The 22,921-nt window shown below is 37.7% G+C and overlaps 1 protein-coding gene across 3 annotated transcripts in view; it reads left to right on the top strand.

The window, feature by feature from the left end:
• Nucleotides 1-22,921, top strand: part of Nyap2 (neuronal tyrosine-phosphorylated phosphoinositide-3-kinase adaptor 2) — a 245,039-nt gene that overhangs the window by 161,666 nt on the left and 60,452 nt on the right. For all 3 annotated transcript variants that reach the window (XM_028789454.1, XM_028789456.1, XM_028789455.1), the window contains one exon: nt 15,484-15,693. In XM_028789454.1, the coding sequence (XP_028645287.1) occupies nt 15,484-15,693 (210 nt within the window). The remainder of the gene's footprint in view (nt 1-15,483; nt 15,694-22,921) is intronic.

Below are 22,921 nucleotides of genomic sequence, written 5' to 3'. Positions count from 1 at the left end.
TGCTGGAAGCAGTCTCTGTAGTTGGTGAACTTAGCTAGGCCTGTGGTGGCATTGAGTATGGCCAGTTTATTGCTTCAGTTTTAAATATTGAAAATGAAAAAATAGAAAAGATAAGAATGAATATTCATTTTGATAGGTTTATCTAAAAATCTATTTGTTGGACTAGCTTTAAAATGACTTTGATGTAGTCTAAGATAGTTTGGGAACTCAAATTATCTCAAATTATGTAAGGGTACAAGTGTCTGTCTGTTTGTATGGATATGCATGTGCGTGCGTGGGTGTGTGTGTGTGTCTGTGTGTGTGTATGTGTACATATGTGTAAAGGAGTGACATTTCATTGTCCTGGGGCAATACATAGATTTCCATCTAACTGCTGTTATTTTAAGGTAATACAACCTTTCACAGCCATAGATTTTTTATTTGTTTTGTTTTGTTTTTTTTGTTTGTTCATTTGTTATGTTTTGTTTTTAGTTTACCTTAACAATTGTTGCAATTAAAAAAATAGATATACATGGAAGCAACTTATTAAACATTAATATACTTTAATATGGAGATGCACAGGGCCTCAGATCTACAAAGAATATGAATTCTTTGTAAAAGACTGAGATGAAGTAGAGTGAAATCTGCCCGAGATGCTCGCTATTGTCTGTGCACTGTCCTCCTCAGTTAGAGCTAGATAAAGGATCTGACATCTTAAGTGAATAACCTTGGTACCCAAAGCCTGGAGCATAAGGAATTGTAGACAACTCAGCCATTTTCTACTCCCATGGGAACTGTGCAGCTTGCAGGATGCTGAATGAAATCTAAGCCTTCAAGATCAGAGAGGCAGAGGGAGGGGAAGAGAGGTGGTGGGAGGTGGAGAGAGGTGGAGGATTGTAGATGGGGTGGAGGGAGGTGGAGGAAGGAGGAGGGAAGTGGAGGGATGAGAAGGAGGAGGGAGAAGGAGGGAGAGAGAGAGGGAGGAGGGAAGGGAAGGGAGGTGGATGCCCATCATACAGATGGAACCACCTTCCCTTCCAAATAGCAGCTCTGAGAACAAGCAGGCTGTCTTCCCTACATACAGGTCCAAACCTCATGTTGCTAGGAGTATGACAATCACAGAAATCCAACTGTTGATATGTTCTTCAAGTAGCAAACATGTGTTCATTTTCTTTTAATTTACTTACATTAAACATCCTGCCCCATTCTCCAAACTTAAGCTTAGAATTTGAAAACCAGAACTCTCAGTAGAATTAGCAAACATTCAAATTGTGTGTGCCACCACAAATGCATCCTAAATACAGACTAGCAGACTAGCAGGCACACCAAGGCTTTATGACAAACAGCCTTCCAGAATAAGATTTATTAGGGCAAAGCTCCAGACACAAAAGCAGTTGTGGAAACACTTGTCCATTTACTCATTTTATTTATTTTTTATTAACTTCCATGTCTTTCCCTGCTATGGCTTTACCCAGATGCTCATTAAGCAGAGACTTGCTTTACACATCAATTTTTAATATCCACCCCTCACAGTAAAATGGAACCTTCAGCACAAGGCTTCCCCATTTAAAAGCAGTCCTGACCTAGTTCCTTGTGAAATCAATGGAGAGCTTCAAAGAACTGGTAAGCAGCTGACATTTAAGGGAGCCAGCTCATAATCTGTGTTGGTGTTAAATATGTTTCCCTGGCTTAGGTTATCAGTTCTCTCCTCTCTATCTTCTTCCCTCCCTCAATCCCCTTTCATCCCCTCCCCTTATTTTTCTCCCTCTCTCCCTCCCTTTCTTTCCTTCATGCTAGTCTAACACCAGAGAAGGCTACAGTAATTGTGAGGTTCTAGAAGTGAAGTCATGCCACAGTTATGGGTCCCCGGGGAGTAGTGAGTTCAGCGACAAATGAAGTGGCTTCTAGTTAAGTCCATCGCTGGAGGAGAACAAAAGCCTAAGCCCTCTGCTCCTTTCACACAACCATATTGCAGATGACTTTCAGATATTTAGTGCCCCAGGGTCTTCAGAGTAGGAACAAGGTCAGTGCTAGCTAAATGGAGAAGCCATGGTCCTTCTTGACTAAGCAGCAAATAGTCTGCATCAGAGCAGAAGCTCTCATAGAAGGAGCAGGTAAGGTGCTCACCAAAGGCTAATGAGCACTCACAGAGAGGGTTAGTATGAACTTTTGGCCCTAGATCACAGAGTTTAGCCTCCTTCTAAACGTCATCATAATTAATCTAGATTGAGAGATTGATGGGAAAGAGCGAAATTCAGCTACTAAGTCCATCTATGATGGGAGCCTTTTTTTTTCCGATTGCAGGACTATATTTATAATATTAACATACGTTTATATATTTGCTAGTGGATATTTTATTTATTTCCATTTCAAATGTTATCCCCTTTCCAGAGGGGGTTCCCCTCTGGAACCCCCATCCCATCCTCCCTCCCCCCTGCTTTTATGAGGGTGCTCACCCACCCACCCATTCTCACCTCCCCCTCCTCACATTGTTCCCCTACAATGGGGCATTGAGCCTTTATGGGAGTCTTTAAAGGCCCAGTAATTTCTATTATAGCTGAAATCCAAACAACAAAGTTAGGAATCAGCTTTATTGCTTGTCATTTGTTCATGTCATTCCTTTGACCCACGTAAGTACAAATACACATACTATGGTAAAGTCTATGTAACATTCAACTTCTGATTTTAATACTTTTTTAAGTATGTAGTTGGACACCAGTCAGTAAATTACCACATTATGCAACCATCACCATTGAACATCTCCGGAGATGTTTCCTTGTTGCTGTTGTAGTTTTGTTTTTGTTCTTGATGTTCTTTCTGAACTGAAACTCTATTTCACAAAACAGTAACCATTCATCTTGTCTTCACACCATTCCAATTGTTGTTCGAGTTTTTTCAGACCACTCTGACTAACTCAAATAAATCCAAGCATAAAGTTTTTCCCTTCTGTTCCTGGAATACTTTGCTCAGCTCAATGTCTTCCAGACACAACCCTGTAGAGTTTTCTTTCTTTTCAAGGTCCACGTATACAGCACTGTTATCTGTACATTCATCAGGGCCTTATGGGATACTTCCATCTCCTCACTGTGTTACTAATGCCATGAGGAACCTGGATACACAACAATCTGATGGGACCAAGACTTTAGCCTCTGAGAATGGAAGAAATTCTTGGGTCATGTAGCAAGTCTGTTTATTTTTGAGGAACTTCCAGATATTTGTGAAGTGAATAGTATTTTCTCTTCCCACCAGTAATGTACAATACTCTCGATTCCTCCAGTCTTGCAATCTCTTGTTAATTTATTTTTTAAAAATCTTATTCATTATGAAGTTTAGTATTTTAGGTTTGTGTTGTATTTCCATAATGATTTAAAATGCTGATTATTCTGCATATATTTATTAGCCATTAACATGTCATCCTTAGAGGAATACATACTCAAGATAGTGTCCATGTAAGTCATATCGCTTGGGCATGTGAGGATGTTGAGTCATGGATGTTATAGAGATAAAAAAAACTTTTGTTTCACAGACAAATGCAGGAAAGAGGAGAGGCAATTTACAACTGAACACTTTAGAAACCAGTCTGGTTCTCTTTCTCCCAGTGTATCATTATGGTTCTCCTGGCACTTTTCCTGGACTTGGGGCTCATGTCTGCATCCACTGGGAAGATCTGAATATAGTCTTGGCCTCATCTGAACAGTCTTATATTGCAAGTACTGTACTGGCCTATGTCTTTTTCTTTTTAACCTTTTTTTTTCCCAGAATTTTTTTTCTTCCCAGTCTTTGCTTTTTTAACCTATGAATATAAATCCCAAAGACTGAACTGCAGAACCCGCTCCCCCAGGCCTTTTTTTTTAATCAATTAGACTGATTTTGCCCCCCAAAGACGTCTGCTACTAACTAATTATGAAGAAAGATAAAACAAGATTAAAACCTTTAGTGACATGAGTCATGAAGCTGACCTCTAGGAAACAGGATTTCTAGACACAAAAAGACTTTTCTACATATTAACTCACAGCAACTGTACAAGGCCTAAACCCCAACCCCCAAATGCAGCATGTGAGAAAGAAAGTGGGCAAGAAGGCCTATCCCTAGGTGTGGAGCTATTAACCTTTGCTAACTGATTCAGAAGAGAGAGTTCTGCATGAATGTGTGCACGTGTATGTGTGTGCTTGTGTGTGTTTGCATGTGTGTTTGTCGGAGTGGGTAAGAAAGGAAAGTCAGAAACAGAGAAAATGAGCATGAAACTGCTGGCTATAGTATAGGAGTAGAACTAGAAGGACTTGGAGAATAAATGTGATCAAAGTAAGTGGAATGACATTCTCAAATAATTAATAACATACTGTTAGTATCACAGGTCCTCAACTTTACAAAAAGGACTACAAGCAACTAAGGAACTCGTGAGTAGGAGAAATACTCTTCTCTAGAGAAAATTACACTAATTGGACATATACATTTGAATTATTCTTATTCCAAATGTCCTGAAAACATATATACAAGTAACATTATATACATTGAGAAGGTTATATTTATGTATTTAAAAATACATGTACATATATATATATGCACACATGTATATAACAAAAATTAATGATTAATGAATAAAGAGGCTATAAAGTTGAAAGAGAGCAAGGAAGGGTTTGGAGGGAGTAAAAGAAAAGGGGAAATTGTATAATTATATTATAATCATGAAAAATAAATATTACATACATATCTATATATTTCTATTGGTTTGGTCAGTAGGTTGATTTTTATCTTAAATGTATTCATTCAAAATGTCCTTTTGTGGAGAAATATCAAATCAGGTTAACTCCCCTATTGATTTTTTATGTGTGTTTCTCCCCTAAGATACTCTGGCATATTTTATTGTCCTAGAATAGCTCCAAAACACCCATATATTCTCCAACCACATTTTCTAGAAAACTGGTAAATTGAAATCAGGAAAAACACAGTTTTGCTACTGGTGACATCAGTTGTATTATCATTGGAACCTCATTGTATCCTTTTTGTAGATTTTTTCATATGAATGTCATTTTCATGTCCCTCAAATATGGCCATTAGTAGCTGTGATTCTAGTATCTTCCATTTGTATCTTTGCTTTGGCTGCCATTAAAAGCTCTGCTTATTGTTCAGGGTGGGGTGCCATTCTTCTTAGCATTTAATATTTGCTTATGAATGTATTTTCAGAGTCACATCTTTCAGGAAGAAAAGAGGTGATATTTTTCTTCTCATACATTAATATTTTTAGTGCTTAAATGTTTCTAATTCTTTTAAGACGAGGGTTTTTGTCCCATCTGTCTGTTAAAATGATTTGAGGCTTAATTAAATTTGATTGCACCTGTGCATACATTCAACTACCCACACACTTCCCACTTACCAGCGGAAAAACCTTGCCTTTCCTTCCAAATTAAAAGAATTGAACTATGACCTTTCTTTTAAAAATACATAGGCATGCAAGACTGAACATCCTGGGAAATGATGAGAGAGATGCTTCTTGTCTGTCTTAGGCCATATGAATATTTTATCTCCTAATGGTTGACATCGACATAATGAAATTGTCTTCTTTTCAGAGTTGGTCTGCTTTTTTTTTTTCAAATGAGAGAGCATAGCTGAAGCAACCAATGAAATAATCAGAAACCATTCACACCACTAAGTGACTTTGTATGTTCTTAGACTTGGCAGCCTTATCTTGCCTTTTATAAGAATTGGAAGGCTAATCATAACAGAAATAAATTATAGAGATTATCTTCAATTTTAAAGTAATCAAGCATTTTTCCTTCTCTTCCTATACCCCTTTCTAAAGGAAAAATAAGTTCTTAAAATGTGAAATAGACCAGCTCTTATGGTTTTTACTTTTTCCATTCTCTTGAGAAAAAGAGGATAATTAGGATAATTTTATCTAAAAATAGCTAAGACCATAGAAGAAAAAGACCTAGCCAAGTTAACAATCCAAATTATTTTAAACAGTGATAAAAATCTTCCCATAATATTAAACAGTGGCTCTGAATCTTCATATTAGAAATAACCAAGAGTTTTAAAAACACCCATACTGAGGACCGACTCTAGAAATTTCAATTTAATTGTAGCGTGTGAAGTGCTTTTAAAATAAACCCTATCCCCAAACCTTTCTAATACGTATTCAGGAATCAGAGTATCTATTGTAGCCTCTATTCTAGCACTTACCCTGAGAATACTGGATTTGAAGACACTTGAGTCTCAATGCCTCATTGACAGATAAGCACATGGATGCACAGAAGAGGGCAGCAGTCTTCCCAAGGCCTGGATGTTAATTAGGGGCTAAGTCCAAGCTGGTACTCCAGGGGCTTATAACTAGAAAGACAATTCTTCAACACTGTCACTATACTAGACTTTAGTTGAGACTCCAGACATCAAAGTTCCCAGAAGGTGGGCTCTTTGCACACAGTTCCCACGTTGCAGATGCTAATTCATGTTCTGGTTTATAATATAGGTTTTGTATCCTTCAAGAACATTTAGGTCATTTCTAAATTATATGATTAACCAATGCAACAGGAGCCTTGATTATGATTCATAAGTGCTTACTAGTAATTTCTAACACAGAATAACTTAGTCTTGATGATATAAAAAATCACTCTCAGGCACCAAAGTCTAGCTTTTTAAAATATTTTTAACAGAGGCCTTACTTCCATCCCCTAGTCATTTTCTTTGTCTCCAACTGTTCAAAGGATTCATCTGCTTTGATCACTTAAAAGTAGACAAAAACAGAGAGGGTAGACAGAGACATCAGTAGAATTCTCCATTTTTCTTTATAAAAAAAAATCAGTCTTTGAATTCCTTTTAACAGATAATTATTGTATTGTTTTTCTCATGACACTAGTAAGCAGAGACTCTTTAAATGAAGCCAAGTATTTTTGAATTTCTTAAATAAGAATAACCCAAATTATAGCCATGTAATTTTTTTAATCTGTTCATCTTCTTGCTACTTCTCCAGAGTTTTATTCCATTTCATCTATACTTTAGGTGCTGGATTGTCCTGGATATGGGCAGTAGCTAAAAGCACTCTGTATAAACACCCATTCTGCATAAAAAGCACCTATCTTCAATCTAGGCAAGAAAATATCCAACTGTTTCAAAATTTAGTCGGGTCAGGTTAGATTTGTAGTTTAAAAAGCAATGGAAATTAGTAGGGAGACATGCACACAAAACAAGACTTCTGTAATAGACTTAGGTTCTGTTGAATACTAATTCCAAACACATAGAAATTCTTCCTTTTGCAAATTGCCATAAGTTCACTTGCATTGAATATAAACACTAAAAGTTGTTTGTAAAGATGAAACATGAGTGAATATTTACTAGCCCTGCTTCTTGGCATCTTAGGACTACACAAACCATTGCAAAGGATAGGCTAGAACTTGGTGGCATACTCATGTTCGGACATTCTGTGAGTTTTGTGAGGACAGAGATAAAGCAGACATGATCACGAGCCTCTGATTTGGGTAACTGTGTATGTTCTCATTTTGATTGATTTTGCTTAATTCTCCTGGATAAAATTTTCTTCAAATTCAATAAAATCATCTTTCCCCGCTTATAAAAACAAGAAATAAACTCCTTAAAGGACTCAATTATCTTCATGAGATAGGATTTTAGATCAGCATCATGCTTTTCAGGTGTTTTAGGGTATCCAGGTCTTCCTGTGGTAGGAGAACTGGGTTCTGATGCTTTCAAAGTATATTGGCTTCTGTTGCTTATTTATACATAAGCTCAGGTACAACTCCTTCCCATAGACATGTATTTTAGCAGGAAGAAAATATATTGTGGATCCCAAAACCTTGCCCCTTTACCTGACTGTTGAAAGTCTGGCCTATGCTGTTTGATATTGCTGGACATTTCTCATGTTTTTGACTTACCTTCTTTTTGTGTGTCTGGGTATTGACTCTCACACAACAGTGGCTTTCTGGGGGAAAGGGTGGTCAAGGATCTGGAAGTCATCTCAGAACTCTTCGTGCAGGAAGTTCTGGGTCCTGCATCAGCAGAAGCAACGTAGTTTTACGTATAGTCTGACCGACAGAGATACATGGCTTGACAGGCTTCTCACTCCTTTATGAAGGTGCAATAGAAAAGGAATCAAAACAAAATCCAAACAGGGTGATGCCAAGGGAAGAGGGTGCAATTTCCTCAGATCAAGTATATGTAACCAAGTGATAGTAACATGTAAATAAGCGTGATGGTACTTGAGATTTGCAATGGACTTTAAAAGTGGTCCACTTTGGTATTACACAACATAGCCAGAAATGAAGGAATACAATCCTAGAAAGAAACGATAGTACGCCAAAGTATTAAAGTCAACACAGTGTTTTCAGTAAGCCCAACGGGAGGTCACATCCACCCCTAATTGATCACCAATCAGGTGTTTCTTGGTAGTAAATCCTGAACAAGCTTTGTTTTCCTTGTCATTACAATGAGGATGATGAAGTCACATGGCAGTGACCATCTCCACTTATGAATCTTATCAGAACCTGGTTTCTGTATTACTTTATATAATTTTATTTTTTCTGTCTTAGAGAGTCTCTTTCCCATGGTGGTCATGATATTAGTTCATTGTTTAAGTGATCAAAATCAGAATGCCTGATTTGAAAATATCTAGACAGATGGAATAAGGCATGTGTGTTTTGGAGGGAAGAATATTTAAAGCAGAGTTATGGCACTATTGAAGCCTTGGGTATTTTGTTTTTCTCTATAACTGTCATAGAGGTACAGGCATGTGAAAATTAGAGGGATCTTTAGGGATATTTTTGTTTCAGTTCTATCACTTTATTTGGGAAATCTAAAATGTGGTCAGTATTGCTTCCTCTGACTCACAGGGGGATACAGAAATGAGCAGAATATCTACTACAGATCATCACAGGTCCACACCAGCACAGGAAAATCTAGCTTATGTTTAACCTTTCCTTAATATGTAGCTTATGTCTAAATTATTTTCATGTTGAAATGTTCAATATTTTCTAAGAATCTTATGTTGACTTCTAAGATGACAGAAACCAGACTTATTTAACTACCTCTTTGTTGCTAGTCGGATGGACAACTGTAAAGAATTGGATGTGTGGTACCACCCTCATTCAAGTTTGTTGCATATAATCAATGTAAAATACATCCAGCATATATAATGTCTCTTTGATATAAATTTATTAAAACTTTGGCATTTAAAGTACTTCTTAAATATCCATCAGAGATTATGCATCTCATAAAGACATTTCCTTAGAAGTAAGGCAAGGAGGAAAACGATGTTGAAATATTGAGCTTTCTGTGAATGTTGTGGGGTGGCATGTGTGTTCATCTGTATCATGTCAAATGTACAGAGGCCTGATGGTAATATTTGAGAATCAGTTCTCTCCATTCCTGTGGGTCACTGCGATCTGACTTAAGCCTCCAGGCATGTGCTGCAAGGGCCATCCTGACAGCCAAATTTTCTGAGGTTTATTTGTCAACCTACCTAATCTCATTGTTCTTTAATGTTCCTGTCAGTGTACTTCGAAAATCTTTTCTTTCATTAGAAATTCAGCAATGTTACATTTAGACTGCTTTTTATAGGATAGGCGGTGGAATGTGAACTAACATGTTATATCCTATGCTAGGATATTCTGAATGCTACAAAAATAACAAACTCCAAAATGAATGGTTTAAGGCAATACAATGGATCCATGGGTCATGCATGTTCCAGACCAAAATTTTATCACAGATGAGGTTACAATCAATTAATAGACGAAATGATGAGCTTCTGTTAATGGAAAGTTCCATGTGTAGGCTCTGCCAGCTCTTAAGACTTCAACAAATTTTGTAATGCAGAAGAAGGAATAACCTAAAGATACTGTGGCAACTTTTAGGAGCAAAATTGGAAGAAGCAGTCACTCTTCCCTCATCTGCTATTGGCTAGAATAGGGTTATGTCATTTTCCCTGTTAGAAGAAGTGCTGGAGGGATGGATTCAGTTCATCCAGAGAGAGGGTATGTGGATTTTGTGAGTAGCTTCTGCCCAGAGATCTTAGCTTTCGTGCCAGGAACACAAAGGCAAGTGTAAGTGGCATTATTCGAGCGTATTACCCTGTACTGTTAGGCTTTCTTGATGCAAGCTTTACCATAATAATTAGATACTTCTATGCTGCTTGGTGATCTTGGTGAATGGTCTTTAGATGCAGATAACTTGGTGGTTATACCTCAGGATAACTGTCACAGGCTTAAGTCATCTGCTTGAACAACTAAATAATTTCTTTACGGACAAACATGGTCCAAAGTTGAAGAATATGTAAAATTTCCTGTTAAATAATTGTTAAATTGATTTTACTACACCCATGAGAGAAAGAACAATTCATTTCTAAGTCAGTAGCAGAGTTCTAGGGTGCTGAGCTAAGTGGTGGCATGGTACCCCAGTTCTCTATGAGGTTGCTGCCATTTGTCATTTTGTGAGCTTGGGTGAGTTGCACAGTCTTTGAAGTGTTCTCCTGCTTCAGAAGTTTAGAGTTGGGCTAATATTCAAGCTCAGTTGATCGAGCACTTGAGTAGTGTACATCTCCAGTATCTCATATATCTTGATATGGTACACACCTGTAATCTCGGCACTTGAGAAGTAGAGATGGGAAACCCAGTTCAAGGTCTGTGCCTACAGAGCAGGTTGGTCAGCAACCACGGGATACATTAGACCCCATCTTTAAGAAAACAAGTATCTCATTAGGCTTTGATGCATACTAAACCCTGCTTCAGCATGCCTCTTCTTGTACACCAAGGTATTACACTGACTACCTTCTTAAAAACAAACTTGGACTTTCTGATTTATTTAAACATCAGATCTGCACGTTTCTGAGCTATTATTCTCTTTCTGTATATATATACTTGAAAAGAAGATATCCGTTGGATGTCAAAACTGACCCCAAATGACAGGTTCACACAAGAGTGAAGAAATGATGAAAAACAAAAATTTGCCCCTGATCCCCACTGCCCTTTGATTGTGGAGACAGAAGAGCTTTTGCTCTGTTTCCCTAGAGATATAGAAATTGAGATGACAGGGTCACAGGAGGACCTCCTGCTTGTCTAGACTCATAGGTAAACCGTCTCTGTCTGGCAGCACTCAGCTCTACACAGCACTGTTTTGAAAGACATAATAACATGCAATTAGAGTTTAGGTCAGGGTCACAGACAGAATGAAAGTTCATTTGTGTTATAACAAAGACATGGCCAAGGGCAGACAAATGAGATCACTATGGATTCATGAGGGTGTTTATCTAAAACAAACAAACAAACAAACAAACAATCAAAACCAGACAGAAGCTAAGAAGTTGTTTCTGGTTTGCTTCAGAAACAAGCATACTGCTGTGATTGGTATGTGTCCTATCATCTATCAGTAGTAATGATGGATAAAGTCTTCAGAACTTCTCTGAGAATGGTGTGAATGAATTGTTATGGGTATGGATTAATTATGTGTATTAATTACCATGAGAAGGTATTTCTTATAAAAGAGTATGTTTGCTTCTCGATATTTCTCTTTTCTATATTTGTTCTTCACTGTTTTCTCATTGCACTCCCTCTCTTCCCCTCCCTCTTTCCTTCTCTCCTTCCTTTCTTGCTTGTTCTCTTTCCATTCTACCTTCAAGGGATGATGACACATTGAAGTCTCTCAGTAATTGTGATTCTTCCAGTCCTGGATTTCAGACTATAGAAATATAAGAAATAAGTAACTATACTTTATCAATTGTCTGGTCAGCGTTAACACAGTTGTTTCTTGGATGAATATGATGTGCAGAACACAGAATCTGTAGAGAGTTTCTACATAGTGTATGAGAAGGGTCTTATGGACAGTTTATGTTACTAGGTTCAATACTGGTTTCAAATGGCTTTAAACAACATTAAAATATTTGGATATGAGTAGCTGTTCTTATTTCCTGAATAGAATTCTTTGAGCCTGCAGTATTTCTTAATTGCATAGTTCTTACTGCAATTGTCTTAGTCCAATAAACTCAGTGGTCCACTTTCCACATATCTTTTTTTGACAGTAATTTTGTGGAGTTCTATATTTTAACAAGAAAACTTACTTGGTTTTTGAAAGCAGTTCAATATGTAAACAGGAAACAGACTTATTACAAAATAAAGGCTCAAGAATATACTTACGATTTTCTTACTAATATATTGTCTCTGCTTCTAATCAAGAGGCATGCATGAAGGTACACACATTTAATCCTGAACATCACAGACTCTTCACTCATTTTGTTTCCCTAAAATCATCTGCCAACATTCACTGAAATGAACCCTTGGCACTTACAAACAGAGAAAGACACAAAGAAGTAAAATGATGGTCCTCTTTGTTTCTGAAGCTGTATTGGGCTTTTAAACAGTTGAGGCTTGAGGACTAAATGACACTCCACTGAGATCTGCAGTAGAGTGATTTGAATAAGAACAAAGAGACTGACTTTGTCAGAGCTGCCTTCACACAAATCTTCCCCTTTCGTATTTAAAATGTATGGAAAAAGGCAGCATTGGATGCTGCTTTAAATTTGGATTCTTTATCCATTTATTTATATTTGGACAAGTTCCAACTCCAGGGGCTCTTGTATATGTGACAAGTTATTAGAGAGAAGGTGGCAGAAGGAGAGAAAGAGAGAGAGGAAAGAAGAGACAGAGGGAAGGAAGGGAGTTTTATTTCATATGCAGATTACAGCCTGGGTTGGATTATTCTGTGGAAGAGACATACAGGTGAAAGAGGTCCTTGGATTTGAAGCCATGATACTCTGAAGTCACAGTTATGTTTTGTTTGAGGCTATTAATAAACAGCTAGGAAATGACCTATGTTGATCTTGTCTGGTGTTCCTTTAATTCCATTTGTCTCAGAGCTCTGAACAGCAAGTGTTGGTTAAATGGCCTTGTTCTAATGATTATGATTAAATATGTTATCATTAAAATATTTTGACTTCTTCCATTTGAGTGCAGTATAACTGTAATCTAACTTTATAACAGGTGTCTTTGAGACATGGCCTCTTTCTGATATTGCTGTTACATTGAACTACCCTTCTGGTTTGTTCCTGTCATACAATGCAATGCTTGTAATTATATAGCTGGTCGCTTCTTGGAGCTGGAAGGGGCTAGAGCAATGTGAAAATAAAAGGAGACCAGACAGATGAGAACAAAGGGCTGTTTATTCAGGGCTTTCATTTGGCAGACGTGCACAGCAGGCAGAGGAATGCGAGAGCAGAACAGCAAAAAAATGTGAAATTAAATCTGGCCCACAGGTGCTCTCCTATCATCTAACTTGTGTGTAAACAATTGCACCCCTACTTAACAGCATCCCCTTGTGCAAATAGCAGAGTGTTGACCCCTCACTTTCAGACAATCACGGGCTGCAACTACCACAACATGTCCAAATCAGACCTTATAGCTGAGTGTGCTATTTCTGTCCACCATTTCCCTGTTCTGTCTATAATTACTGCTTGCTCACTCTGCCTTGTGAGGCCCTACGAACCCTGACCATTGCTGCTCAATACATAGATGCCTGTACTTTCCCCCATACAACAAGATAATGGGGGACCAAACATGACATTTGTGATCAACCTTGTTGAAAGCTGATGAATATTTAAAGCTAAATTAAAAGACAAGTAGACAAAACACATTTTAAACTTATTATTGTTTATCAAAAATCTTTATATGAATTAAATGTCTAATTTGATGAATTTTATTTATCATCATCATTATCATTAAATCATTAGAATTTTTTAAAAAATACTACCAAGTTCATGCCACTTTAGGAAATTCATTGTTATTTGAGTCTCTGGTTCTAGTAGACATACTATATTGCCTATACATGGTAGAAAGATATTTGAAGAGCTACCAATCCTGCTTTGTGAGTTAAGTAAAGTAAGTGTTAGACAGGATGCTTACTGCTAGGGGCAACAGTTCAGAGAACATTAAACCAAACCAAACACAAACAAAACAACAGCAGCAGCAACAGTAGCAACAATAACAACAACAAATAGCCAAGCATGTGGCTTTCAAAACTTTGAGGTTTGGGGGCAAAGTAAACATGTGGAAAGATAATATGGTATGTTAATATACAGATGATCGGAAGGCATGGCCAATGGAATGGTGAAGCTTCAGAAGCCATTGAAATGAAGTCACTATGTGTGAGTTCATTTGCTCAACTAGCGCAAAGACAACATTTAAAGTCAGAGGTGAGGTTGACATTGTCAAAGGCAGCAAGCAGGTGTGGAGGAATGTCACCAAGGCTATGGCCATTTTGACATTGTTTCTTGGATGCAATGATTAGCAGGGCATCAGGTTAGAAAGAAAGGAGAGGCCAATGTGTCAGAGACTCTTAAAGGAACTCAGTTATTAGTTTGTAAGTAGGAGACTCCTCTATTTCTGTCAGAAGTACATGATGATCACATTTGCATCATAAATGAATGATGTGACTTGTACCTTGGTGTGCTGCAGACTAAGTCAAGGAAGCCCATTGTGACAAATTAAGAGACATAATTATAGCTTGAATCTGGGTTGTTGAAAGAGGCTTGATACCAAGTAGAGAAAGTTGAGAAAAAGACTCATAAACAGTCTGTAGATTCTTTTGACTGACAGATTTAGATTTAAGATTTAACAGTCAAAGACCAGAACAGGTAATTTCTTACCATGGATGAATGGATGGACAGAAAGAGCCATTAGTTGAGTGATACATATTTGGACATTACATGAAATGTTAATTTTTTGTATCTATGAGGCATCCATTGGATTTAGGATTGAACCTAAAACCAAGGAGAAAAAGCTTGTCTTTTGATGAAGAGTTTGGGAAATCATTAAGATTAAATGAATTTGTTGTTGTTGAAACCAGAAGGATAAAGATTATATAAGTAATCTATAGTGAATGACAACAGTGTCTCAGCTAGTGGCTTAGGGAACACCAGTGAATAAAGAATGTGTTGAAAAAGAAGATTATGCATGACACAGAAAGGGATGTTGACATAGAATGGAATACAAGAAAAGGAAGGGTCTGTGAACAAAAATAATTGAATATATAAAAAACAGTGGTAGATGATTTGCTGGTTATTAAGAGTTATGCTAAATCTTTCAGCTAATAAACTATACTTTCTTAGGAAAAGCTGTCCTAGAGAATGGTTGAGTTGAATTTGTGCCACAGTAGAGTGAAGGAAAGATGAGTGAATATAAAATAGGAAAGAATATAACAGGCTCCTTAAGAGAATCCCTTAAAGATGAAAACAAGGGGGGACTTAATAAAGAAGACCCAAGAGTCACCGACGTATTTTGTATCAAAAAAGAAAACTATTTCCTTACTGATGGTACTAAAATACCCCATCTTTGAGAGAAAGAAAATCCCCCAAAGGACTTATTTCTCTGCTATATTTTAAATACCAGAGTGTCCAGTACAATCGGGTTTTCAACAGTATCTTACAAGTAGTTTAGAAAGACATTCAATCATTTCTAAAAATTAGTTGAGGGTGCATCTCACTCTTAAATCACAAGTAATTTTGTTAATACACAGAATCCACAGAGGAGCTGAAAGTTCGAAGCCACAGCACGGAGCCATTGCCAAAGTTGGACAGCAAAGAGAGAGGTCATCATGGAGCATCTTCCTCTAGAGAGCCAGTGAAAGCTCAAGAATGGGATGGAACACCTGGTCCACCTGTGGTCACCAGCAGAATGGGCAGATGCTCTGTGAGCCCCACCTTGTTGGCAGGAAACCATAGTTCAGGTAAGCACAACCCTGTCTATCCATATGGCCTTATAAGTCTAAGACACTTCTCGTGGGCAGATATCACTTAGGAAACCATCACCTCAGATGGGTCCACCTCCACTCAGACCAGCACCCCAAACATACACATTAAGGGGTAGACCCACGCAGAATACCATGGTACAGGTAGTCATAGAGATGGCAAGGGAAAGGATGTTTCTTGAAGCCCTACCATGCAACAGTCTACAATTAGGAAAGACTTTGTAACAAATGTCTTCAAAAATGATTACAGGCCTTAAACTCAAGCCACTTCAATTTATGAAAATGCATGATTTAATGTTTGTGGTTCTTTTTCTAAAAAACAAAAACAAAAACCAAACAAACAAACAAAACCATAGGCAACTCGTATAATTCAAATCGTAGCAAAGCTGAGGATAGAAATATACCAATAATGATCTAAAGACACTAGAGGGAGAAGCTGTTTTTAGTTACACAGTCTCTGGACACGTAACATGTACGAAGTTCTCAAATCCAAACCAAAGGAGAAAACACTAACGTACCTTTCAATTTCACATCTTGAGATTAAAATATGCAATGCAACCCCCTGCATGATTAACTGATAAGTATTATTAAACATCAAAAATTTTAAAGCAGCATATGTTTGCTTTGATCTGATTCATCTACATGTTGGACTCACAGAGAGCTGTCAATTAAAATAAACAGTGAGTAATCAGTGAGTTCTGTGAAGAAAAGACCAATCTTTTCATGTTTATTTTTCCGACTTTAATACTCATCTAGGATAGCAATTTACACGAATTTAACCTATCTACTCTATGACAGAGGTAAATTAAAATATAGGAGGGCCGATGATCTTTGTACTTGCAGAGGGATGCTTCTGGGAAAAGACCCAGACATAGCTTGTTGGATTTAGAAAACTGTGTAAAGCTTGATGGTGGAACCATCCCGTGTACACTGTCAAGAACTCACCTTATAGCACAAATTAGAAACTAACAGAATAAAAATTCTATTCATTTAGTAGAAATTATAGATGGTATTTATGTTAAAGGAAAAATGGCCATAGGTGTATGAGATGTCTTAACTTGTCAATGTGACACACTCTAGAATCACCTGGAAAGAGTGTCACTGAGGGACTGTATACACCAGGTTAGCTTATGGAAGACTGTCCTGATTGTATCAGTTGATATGGGAAGACTCAGCCCACTGAGGGTAGCACCATTCCTTGACTTGGACCCTAAGCAGTGTATGAGTAGATCAAGTGAGGTGAGTAGTCAGCATGCATACATTCATTTTCTTTTAACTTTGTTTGTTAATAACTGCTTCAAGTACCTGCTAACCTGGTATTGTGAGATATAACACACCTTTTCCTATTAAATTTGCATTTGTTAAGTTGTTTGTAATAACAACTAGAAGTGAAATTAGGACTACCTGTGCATGCTGTCAAAAAAAAAAAAAAACATTTAGGACTACCTTGTACAGTACTTCAAAAACAAAATAAGTCAATAAGAATAGTAGACAACTATTCTTTATTAACTATAGCTAATAACTAACTTGGAGTTATCAGTATTTTATAGACAGCTAAAATTGTATAATTTCTACCTAAAATATGTGAGTGATATACTTAGAACCCAGACTTATTTTATAAATACCAAAAATGTTATCTGAGAACCTGTGATACTTTAGCCAGCATCTTTGGGAGAGGGATCAAAACGATCAATCAAATATTCTTTCATTGGTTATTAAAGGTCTATTGATATGCAAGTACATCATCATAATGTAATGTAACTAATTTATTTCAGTCATGTTTGCAAAAGAAACAGAACAAATAGATATGTTTGTCCAGAAAGAGATTTATTATGAAGGATATCTTCACATCATCATGGAAGCTTGGAAGATCCAGATCAGGTATTTGTAAGCAAAGGGTCCAGGAAAACCCATGGCATAATGCTGTTCAAATGATGTCAGTAGTGCGAGCCACAGTCTGAATTTAGAGGTTTAAAATTACATTGTTAATATCCAAGGTTTGGAGAGAATAGATTATCTCAGTACAAGGAGAGAGACAGGATCTGTCCTTCTCCATTTAGACCTTCACTGGATGGCATGGTGCTTACTCAAATTAGTGAAGATGATTTTCTGTTGATTCTAATATTCATCCCTTGCAGAAACTCTCCCTTAAGGATACAGGCAGAAATAATGCTTTACCAATTATATATACATCTCATAGCTCAGTCAAGTTGATATAAAAATTAAGATGTGAAATAGAAATCAGTTAATTCTACCTGGGAGACTTTGACGTTGGAAGGATTAATCAGGTGTTTTGGTTGATAAGAGAGTAATTTCTAGAAGCTCACCAGGATGAGGGGAAAGAAAATGGCACACTTTCTGATGAAACCTGAAAATCTACAGGGTTCAAAAAAATGTGTTTACTGTAAAGAACTGCAGATAATTTAGTGGGACTCTACTAATGTAGATAAGCTTCTAAAGGACCCCACATATTAATTGGATATACTTCTACAATAAAGCACAAGTCAAGAGTCTATCGTGAGGTGAATATTACTAGCGCCTTTGGCACTGAGTCTGGAGGTGTATAGCTATAGGTTTTCTACAGCTGTTCCTAGATGCTATCATGTCCTCGGAGCTGTCTGTCCTGCTCATAACTCTGCTCTGCTTTTCTTAAAGATTCTTTTTTTTCTTTTTCACAGCACTGGGTTGAAAACTAACTTTTGGGGCAGCATGCCCCAGTAGTCTTCTCACTTCCATCCAATTGCTCAGAATTAGAAAGATAACTGTGAGACCAACTGCTGACTGAAACTGAAAGAGACTTCCCTAAGGAAGCAAGACCCTTTCTTCTCTCCGTAAAAGAGAAAGCATACATCTAATAGAGAAAATGAACTTGCGTAACCTTAGGCACTTAATTAACACACGATGGTTTGATTTTGAAATAAATAATGTGGCTTATCTTACATTGTGAAGCATCCAATAATGACTTTAAGTTTTAGTGACAGGAGGAGCATTTGCCGAGACAGAGAGTATATCTGAGATATGGAGCGAGGGATCATTGAGAAAGTTGGAGCTTGAATTCTGCGGGTTAATTTGAAAACACTTCTTAATGTCTAAGCAAGGGGCCAGTGGAGAGTTAGAATTGCAGACATGGAACTAATGAGATTCAGTAGCACTTCAGTCTTGAACTAGAGAACTTGGGAATGATTGCAAGCATAGACTGGATGAGCTGTCATTAGGAAGAGAGGAGACATGAAAGAGAAGAGAGTTGAGATAGAATCCAGAGAGCCCATAATTTAGAACTTTAAATAATCTAGACTGTGAACAGAAATGACAGAATTCTGTAGTTAATGATCAGACTCTCAGTTAACAGTAAGTGTCCCAGAAACTGGTAAACATATGCCTTATGCCTTTGTCCTGCCTTTCTAAGAAGTGCAAAGTTTAAGGGAATTGTGTTCTAAGTTTCTAAGTTCTTCTGTCTCAGGCTCAGGAAGCATCTGTTTGGTTTGTGTCATTCCAAGCCCAAAGACTCCAAAGACCTTTGTAAACCAAGAAGGACATTACTGTGTCTACAGTCATTTGAGAGGAGTTTGGAAATTCATTAGAAAGGAGAAGCACAACACACTGCCATTCTTTTGGTTTGCACTTTCTTGTGGGAGCCTGGGAAAGAAACAACCTAAAGACGCTGCCCAGTAAGTGGCACAGTCTCACAGGGCAAGACTCTGGATCTATGGAAGTTACTCAGAAGTTCAAAATATTTCAGATTATATTTTTCCATTCACCGTATGTTTACACATCTATGTAAATCATAATAAGTAAAATACACTGTTTTCCAGGATATAGTTTATGAAGAGTGGAGCTAATAATGAATAAAAAAATATGGGACAACAATTGCTTTTAAATTTCAGAGAACAATGTTGGTACAGTGGTTTCATCAGAGTACTTTTGGATAAAGTATTTCTTATGCTTTAAGTTTTATTTTTCTGAACAGCAAGAGTTTAAAATGTGCCAAATATGTCCTAAAGAAAAATAACCAAAGTTCCATCAGTGAAGACAAGAAGAAAAACCAAGTCCCATTCACCTTTGCTGTTTCAAGCAAGCTAACTACCACCTGAAGCTTATCCTCCCACAAGATGAATGAGGTTTGTAATAAGAAAGCATTTGCAAGGAGAAAACACTCTAGACTTGCTGATATGGAAGAGAAGAAAATTAACCGATTTTAACCGCCACTCCTTCTGTACACTTCATTATTTTCTTCTTTAATTTATAAGTCATTGGACCACTAATGATTTTCTAGAAATACTAGAAGAGTAATCCAAAACCCTCTTCCCTCAGAGTTATTACTGATACTATACCTCACACAGGGAGGAAGAATGCTGTTTGTACTCACTTCTCTCTAGCATGTCAGTTTCCATCCTCTGCTGATCTGAAATCACCACTACACACACACACACACACACACACACACACACACACACACACACACACGCTACCTACCAGCAAGGTGCTTGCACATACACACATTCACATAAACTATTGCTTTATCCAAAGTAGTTGAGCTCCTTGGAATGGCTGTTCTTAACAGCCCTATTGAGGAATGCAGGAATTGCTGAAGTAAAGAAAACATGTCAGGAGATCCCAATTCTAATTAACATTGCCACTGGTTGCTGCAGTAGTTTATTAAACTACTGTTGTTTAGTAAGTCAGAAAAATCTCTAAAGGGTGATTTCTGAAAGTAGTGGAGAACTGGGACCCACATACTCATAAAAGTAATGGGGGGATGTGGGCAAAGGTATGCGAATAAATATGGTATTAAGACAATCTCAGACCCTATCAGTTACAGTTTTCCTAGCTTGTATCTAATGCCATTTCTGGGGATGCACACACATTCACACTTAGGTACAACAGGCTTTATGCTACGGTCTCAGCTCTCCCGACTCTTATTCTGTTCCTTTATGTCATAAAATTGCTAATAATACATTAATTTGACCTAATTAAATATATTAATTTTATGATTACCTACTATTTACATCAAAAAGTCATTCTAAGAACGTAAAAAGATGCAAACTTCAGAAATGTGGATGGAATGGATAGGACACAGAATTCTCATGTCTTCCCAAAAGCTATTGTTATCACCAACTGAACAAAGGACTGTTTTGCACATAGGACAAATACAAACTGAAGCTGGGTATGCTTCTGGCATGGCACTGTCAGCCTGGCCTGACTGAAGCATTTTTAGAATTAGAAATAGAAAGTTTTGAGTTGGAAGCAAAATGTTTCCCTGTCTTTCTGTTTCTCTGTTTCCCTCTCTGCCTCTCCCTCTATGTCTCTGTCAGTCTTTCCCTCTGCCTCTCTGTGTCTGTCTGACTCTGCTTCTCTGTATCTGTCTGTCTCTCTGCCTCTCTGTGTCTATCTGTCTCTGTTTCTGTCTGTCTGTCTGTCTGTCTGTCTGTCTGTCTATCTCTATAATTCTCTCTGTCTCTCTCTCATACACACACACAGAAGGAGGGAGGAAGAAGAGGGAGGGATGGAGGAAGAAAGAGAGAGAGAGAGTTGCTACCATATAATTTATGCCCAGATAAGACTGAACGAACCTATAAATAAGAGGAACTATGGTCTTTCAAAACATCCCAGCTTCTCTGTCCTCACTTTTCAGAGTTTATGCTCATAGGAAGTCAGTGAGCGATGAGTCATGAGTGAGATGGGTCACAGATGAGGTGAATCCGAGATAGAATGGGCCTGCGATGGGTTGGGGATAGAATGAACTGGTGATGGGACATGTCAGTGATGGGATGGGTCTGTGATGGGATGAGTCAAGGATGGGATGGTAGCTAAGATGCTGCAGGAGAGACGGGCATGTCAGCAATTGCAGCAGAAATGGTTTCTCCCACTAAAGCAGACATGACTTTGCTCACATCTGAAGCACGTCAACAAACATATGTATTACTCTCATAGAGAAAATTATTTTTATCATTTTTCTTGAGATACGATGCCCTTTAGTCTATTCTATGTCTTTCCACATTGCTTAGAAGCACAGAAATTGAAATACACTATTCAGTGAGAAGAAAAAGCAACTGTAAGTTGATGGACCCCAGGAATGAGTGAGAGTCACGATAGAGATCACAAATCTTGTCAAGAAGACAGAAGCTACCCAGCCTCTGCTAATGAGCGTCCAGAATTTTCAGATTCAGTTGTGACTGTGGAAAAGATACCAAATTTTAAACACAGCTCAGTTTTCATCAAGTACTGAGTTGAATGTCTTCCTCCTTCCAGCTGCATTTGACCTGGGGCTTGTCAGTATGTGGTTTACAGTTGACAATATCAAGCATGACTGCTAGAAGGAGTCACATGTTCTAACCATACAGCACAAAGTGTTGCAAAGAAAGCAGAAGTGCCAACGAACCCTTCAGCCTCTGAGTCAGGATTTTTCCAGAAACCACAGTGATTTAGGAAATTTATAATTGGAAAAATAGGAATGAGAGAGATGTAGGCCTAGAATAGTGACTCTCAGCCTGAGGGTCATGACCCCTTTAGGGTCAAAGGACTCTGTCATAGGGATCACCTAATACCATCAGAAAACTCAGATATTTACAATTCATAACAGTAGCAAAATTACAACTATGAAAAGACAATAAAAATAATTTTAAGGTTGAGGGTTACCAACATGAAGAACTGCATTAAATGGTCGTAGCATTGGGAAGATTGAAAACCACTGCCCTAGATGGTCAGGCAGGGAGAGAAGCTGTAATAGAAGATCAGGTCTGGATTTTCATGAGTAGTGAACACCAACTGTCTAGTCTTTCACAGAACCTTGCCTCTGAATGGATAAGGAGAATGGGTGGGGTAACATTTGCCTCCAGATTTCATTGAGGCTGCACTTTCTACATTATTGTTCTCCCACCCTCCTGAATACGGAAATCTGTACTTCAAGTGGTTATTTGTGCTGGATAACATACTGCTCTAGTAAGCAGAGTGAACTAGAAATTAAAGGGGCAATATTATGTATTCTCCCCTGCTGGAAAGGTGTGCTCGTTTTAGAACTTATTGCCAAGATGATGTATGTGCTACTAACACATACAATTCTGCCCTTGGTATCCAACAGGAGTCCCAATTTCGGAGAAATAAAAACTAGCCCCAGATCTAATTTCACTTTATGGAAGGAGAATGTGCTATTTTTCACAAGCCACATTTATAGGATGGATTGTATGTAAATTTAAAATACACATGTACT

The sequence above is a fragment of the Grammomys surdaster genome, unplaced genomic scaffold (assembly GCF_004785775.1).
Source record: "Grammomys surdaster isolate TR1022 unplaced genomic scaffold, NIH_TR_1.0 125833, whole genome shotgun sequence".
In the NCBI taxonomy this organism is placed as follows: Eukaryota; Metazoa; Chordata; class Mammalia; order Rodentia; family Muridae; genus Grammomys; species Grammomys surdaster.
This window is presented reverse-complemented; position numbering and strand designations above follow the sequence as displayed.